Source organism: Mercenaria mercenaria, unplaced genomic scaffold (genome assembly GCF_021730395.1).
Source record: "Mercenaria mercenaria strain notata unplaced genomic scaffold, MADL_Memer_1 contig_3886, whole genome shotgun sequence".
NCBI lineage: Eukaryota > Metazoa > Mollusca > Bivalvia > Venerida > Veneridae > Mercenaria > Mercenaria mercenaria.
In genome coordinates this window covers 58,688-64,687 of record NW_026462069.1, presented here as the reverse complement: position 1 = coordinate 64,687, position 6,000 = coordinate 58,688, and the positions used below count along the sequence as shown (strand labels likewise).

Sequence of the window (6,000 nt, the reverse complement as noted above, 5' to 3'; positions counted from 1 at the left end):
AGAATGTGTAATATACAAGACAACAAAGCAGTCTTAGATTGAAAGAGCTTTATATGCGCAAGTTATTTCTGTTCGGAATAGCAATATATGACATCACATGCAAAAGTGCCTAACTGTAAGATCGAGGAAAATATGCATAACATTCGATGTCAGGCACAATTTTTGTATTATGAGGTCATAAAGACACAGAATAAAATATATACAGCCAAAACAATACACGTTATAACAGTAAGATAAGAATTATTGTTGTTTGTCACATTTTCTAGCATAAAACTGCTATTTCTGTTTTTCTGAGGTGTATTTTACCAAAATCAGAAAATGAGCTTTTTTAAAATAAGCTGGACATATGGACAAAATAATTTGTGGTAATTGACTACGCAAACTACTTAAATATTTTCTATATTACCTAAATAAATGTGGTAGAAAACGACATTTTATCCAAATTCTGTGATTTTATACAAGGACATGGCATGGAGTAATTGTATTCAAAAACAAATCTATGTAGAAGACAAGCTTGTCCTTAAGGATATGTTCTGTAAAATAGTTTTATGGAGAAAAAATCACTGAAATAGTGTAATGCGTAAGACATATAAGCAGTGGTCATTGACAAACCTGTGCCGAATATACAGTTACACTTTGTTCGCTTGAACTCGAGTGGGCCTGCAAAATTTGTGTGAGTTATCAACAGTGCGAGTCATCGAACAACTTATTATACAGGGATTTTGCCAGGACCTGAAGATGAGTTCGAGCAAAGGCCATGTCTGAATTATCCAGATACGAGAGAACGAACTTTGACTGTATCTTACTTTCTATTGTAGTTAATAGCTTAAAGTTGTATATTTGTAGGACCTATTTCAGTAGCTTGATCTCGCACGCTTCGTGTGATCCAGGCCTAGCACAGTCATATCGAGCTAAATACAACATCCCAGATCAAACGCAGTTTCTTATTAGTCTATCATACCTTCTTGATTTTCAAATCCATTAATGTCGAACGAGTTGTACTCGGTGATATTATTTCAGTTTTCATGCGGCCGGCAGTTGTTGTGAAATTGATCGTAGTTGTAACATGTTCAACAAATATTAAGCATGAGTGATCACGTATTACCTGACAACTATAGCAGAATTCATAAATCTGTGTATAGAATCTAGAGGTCCTACAACAAAAGGTATACACTGTTTTATTCTAATTCAGAAAACATAATTTGATATATAGATATATATTCATTAATTTTTTGTTACAAAATAACATATCTCTGGTCGATTAATTATGAATATTCATTAACATTAACATTAAATGAGGCAAACAACAGTTTCGAATATTATTTCGACAAACACGGCATAATTATGATCTTAACATTTGAAATGAAGTACTTAGGATTCGGAGTTCGCGCATTGTTTTAAGTAAACATGGCATTACCATATATCCATGCTGAATTATTTTTGAGACTTCCGGCACCATGTACAGCTGAGTCTATTCCCACAAAAAAGAATTATGGGATTTGATTTTCAAGTGTAATTTTACACGCACTAATGTTCACCTAAACTATTTAGTGGAAATTAATTTGTATTTTGCCTAAAGCAAACAAATGATATTGGTAAGTATTCATCTCTCAACGATAATAACACTTGAATTATACCTGACTTTGTATCTCTTTATGGTCCATGACTGCAAATTCGGCACCGGCACATATTTTTGAGCCAGCATGACAAACTTGTCAGCATTTAAAATACCATACCCGAAGATGCTGTGAACTTAAAGTACAGAAAGAACAAGCATGCACAAAATTATCATATTCATAATATTCATAATGTAATGTAGGATTTTAGATTTTGTTTAGATTTAGATTTTGTTATTGCAGATATACATTCAACAATGTTTGTATATATCTACAAGTATAAGTGTATAAGTGGTACGTTTCAAAGGTATTAAGCATGTAAAGACGTACTATAGGATATACTGATATTATATACTTACAGTGTCTATTTGCTCCATTAGTTTTGAAATGCATTGTTTCGGCTAAACGTTCATAGTCTGAAGCATTCACTAGTAAATGTTGTACATCTCTTATTGTAAGAGCCGGACTGAACAAACAAAATGCAAGTTAAGAAAATTATTAGGCAGATACTAGTACTTCAAAAACTAATAGTACAACTACATACAAAACAGGTTGGAATTATAACTCAGAATAGTACAGTCACAAACTAAACCGTCGGCATAAGATTTTTTGATGTACCGTAATATTTCTACATAATGAACATGCCACTAAAAAGATCTATTTTGGAGACAGTATACATATTTTTCCACCATAATCATAATTAATAGCCATGTGTCGGAATGTAAAGTTATTTCAACAACTAATACATTTGAGAATCGTTGATTGCTACTTGGTCGAAATTCTCAAACATATTCAAAGATTTATAAAAGAATCATAGACAGCTATGGAAAGGACGTTTATTTACTAGTACGGATGCCAAGAATGTCCATCATGCACTCCACCCTAGACATTTTTTATAGGTTCTTGACGGTTCGGCAGGGCCAACTCTTCCAAAATGAAAAATATACCCATGAAAAAACTCTTTTGAACGGCAACCGTTTATTTTTGGAAAATGACATCCATATAGATGATAATTTGTCATATCTTATTTTGTTACTCTAATGATATTCTTTTACTCAAAACTTGGTGTACTTAGCTAATTTGCATAAAATGCACCATTGTCACAAACAATGAATACCATTCTGAGACCACCAAAACTGAATAAAATGATATAATTAATTCTTATCAATGAAATAACATTTTGTAGGTTATCTGTAATGTTCGAAGACTTAGAGTTAATACTTACTTGAAGGAGGAATAATGACGTAACATACATTTCAACAATCTTGTTGTATTACATCAATCATTTAGAAAATATTAAAAAAAGACATAATTAATATTACTTATTTTGTACTATAAGAATTACAATATGTTTAATTACTTGTCAGACAGTGGCCTTTTTTTCGTAACACGCTTTAAAATGCTTTACCACTACAATTACGTTTTAAAAGCTTTTAAGAAGAAATTGAAGCCAAAGTTGTTACATACTAATTTCTTTAAACTGTTAGGGGTAAGTTTTCTTCTGTTATTTCAGAAATTGCCAAATATATATTGGACCCTCCATTTAACTGTAATTTTAGACGGCATTCCAGTAAAACACAAAATAATGTCAATCTGTTCATTCATAGCCGATATATGCAGCCTTCCTGTGAGTAACATTCAAGTTTTATAAAAATGACTTTTTTTAATTTTACAAATAGCACCGTTATAAGAACGTATATCAATCCCGTAAGCTCAGTGGCAGGAATCATAGGGTCATGAGTCAGGTATCTGGATTTGGTTTTTGTTCTCCATGACGGTTCAATAAAACATTGTGTCTGAAGTCAATAGACTTACACCTGTTTAATACGGAGAATTTGGTACTTATTTGTAGAGACCTGTGAAGTTCAGATACAGAATCCAAGGACACTGGTTAGGTTAACTGTACGTCATTACAATGTAAATGGCTGAATTTATGTTGGAAATAGGTTCTTAACCAAATCTAACGAACAAAAGCAAATATGCAGGTATTTAAAGTACGAACTTTAGATTTAAAACTTTCACCAGGCTGACAAAACTGTTATCTTTTAGTGATACCAAATCAAGATATAAGAAATAAATAAGTTGATAGATATGAAATAAAGGAGACTATTGTAGCAATTTTGGAACATTAACAAGAATGACAGAAGGTACAAAATATTTTTGATATTTGAAATTGTACAGACAAGGACTGAATTGTACTATGTGGAGAAATATTCCAGGATATACCAGAACATTAAGAGGAACACTAAAAGAAACAATACATCAATCATAACTAGTTAAGTTTGAATATCAGTTAAATTACGTACCAAAGGCTATGATAAAGGCATGACCTGTCTTTATCAAAAGTTCAAACTGTAGTTAGAAACTCGATAGCATGAAACAATTTTTTTCAGAAACAAATTGTAATCTAGCGACATTCATAATAGATAAAGTGATTTTTTTTTGTACAGCTTATGATCTTCTTTTGTCAGTTTATAAATAATATGTTACAAAGCAACACATTATTCATACAGGTAACCAATAAGAGAGAAAAATGCTACAGTAGGTATCATTAAAGTGAAAATGTCGTAAGTCGCAGAATGTGATAATTGTAACACTGCTGCCTCAAATTTTGTGCAAATGACATATTTAAAACACTTCATCTAATTTTAGATTCAGACATTAACTGATCTGTTCAACTTTACTATAAGAGAACAGGGTTTAAGCTAGTGCTACGTACGTGAGGACAGCGTCACATTTCAATACATCTAATGAGCTGACACAATCAAAGCAAGTCAGGTATTATTTTGCTTGGTTGTTTTTTTTTACTTTTAAAGGTCATCTTTAAAAGGTTATTTGCTATTGCAAAAACTATCTTTAAGCTGGATGATTGTAAAATGTCTCTTTGTACTTGGATTCAGTGTTGTTACATTTTACACTGAAGTGTCGTTCAGATGGCACTCAGTAGTATCTTCCTAGAAGTTTTAAATGACATTAAGTATTTGTTTTCTTTACAGTTGTGTTCTTCAAACACCTAACATTGTTCACTTGACAGCTTTTTGCATTTTTATCAGTTTAAATCTAAAGTTTACTTAAAGCACTGGAGTATTTCATTTTGCTTTATAGATATGTACACTGCTGCTTTACAACAGTGAATATTTTATTGATACGCTCATAAATATAATGCATGTATTTCTGAAATCAAAATGCTTTATTCCTCACGTTAATGATTGCATAAATACACTTCACAATCACACTAAAAGAGATAAATATCCATTAAAAACCTTTTTCCATGAAAGGCAGGCCCACGTTTTATAAGAGTATGAATGTTAGCAGGGATGTGAACATAATCCATATATAGAGAAGATTTGCAAAAAAAATACATAATCAATACAAAATGTAATTATTGACAACAATATCGAAACCATCGAATAAAAGAACAACATAATTAAGAGACTGATATCAGTTTAATCAAACATATACATGTATTAGTTCAAAATGAAAGAAGAAAGAAAGAAATAAACATTGAGTGTGTAAAGAATGTTTCAGATGATTTCTAGGTTGACAAAAGTAAAGGAAAAATGTTAGAATGAATGTATTAATGTTTTAACAAAATAGTGACTTCATGATATTGAAAACAATGATTCAAATTTCTTTTTACATATTTCTAAAAACAAAAAAAAAAATAATGTGGTAACTTATTTCAAAGCGCCGTTACGGGAAAACCTCCTTGCTTGAGAAGTATGGCACTATACTATTTTGTAAGACTATTAAATATCTTGATAACTAAATACCATTCTACTCTTTTCTGGGAAAATAACGATACAATAAAACAAAATTACTGAAATGGTAACGTATTATACTAACATGTGTAAAGTACGTTGCAAACAGATTCCTCCTTGAGCACCGGTTTATTTATCACAGTTTATTTCATCATGTTGTTCAGTTTTAGCTATTTATTTTTTCCAGAGATGTCTGTTTTAGCATAGTATTGTTTTTGAATAAAGATTTCTTCATAAAACTTTCTTTGCAGCTAGAAGGCAATAAGAACATAAGTATTTTTATTTCGTTGATTGGACAAAATCTCTATGTGCTATGGCAAAAACAGAATTACAGGAAATTGCGACTCCTGCAATAATTCGAAAATAAATATGACAGTTTTATGAAACAGGGTGTGTTAGGCAAAGGGCTATAAAAATACTATTTTGTTATAAATCAGTTGGCACTAAAGTAACACTGATGCTATTGAACATGCAATGGCAACTTTTACGGCTGCCACACGGCAAAGACAACACTGCTTTGATAATTAAATAGAAAAAGTGGAAATCCACTGGTCGCCAAACGCTTCATGAATGAAAACAAATGCAGCCTTAGTTTGATAGAGCTTGTTCAAGGAGGGAAGCGG

The 6,000-nt window shown here is 31.4% G+C and overlaps 1 protein-coding gene across 1 annotated transcript in view; it reads right to left on the bottom strand.

Moving 5' to 3' along the window:
- Positions 1 to 911: 911 nt before the first annotated feature.
- LOC128553492 (proprotein convertase subtilisin/kexin type 6-like) overlaps positions 912 to 6,000 on the bottom strand; it is a 29,483-nt gene continuing 24,394 nt past the window's right edge. The window contains exons 10-12 of the mRNA XM_053534661.1: positions 1,976 to 2,082; positions 1,638 to 1,752; positions 912 to 1,154 (exon numbers count right to left, since the gene is read on the bottom strand). Coding sequence (XP_053390636.1) covers positions 956 to 1,154; positions 1,638 to 1,752; positions 1,976 to 2,082 — 421 coding nt within the window. The 3' untranslated portion in view covers positions 912 to 955. The remainder of the gene's footprint in view (positions 1,155 to 1,637; positions 1,753 to 1,975; positions 2,083 to 6,000) is intronic.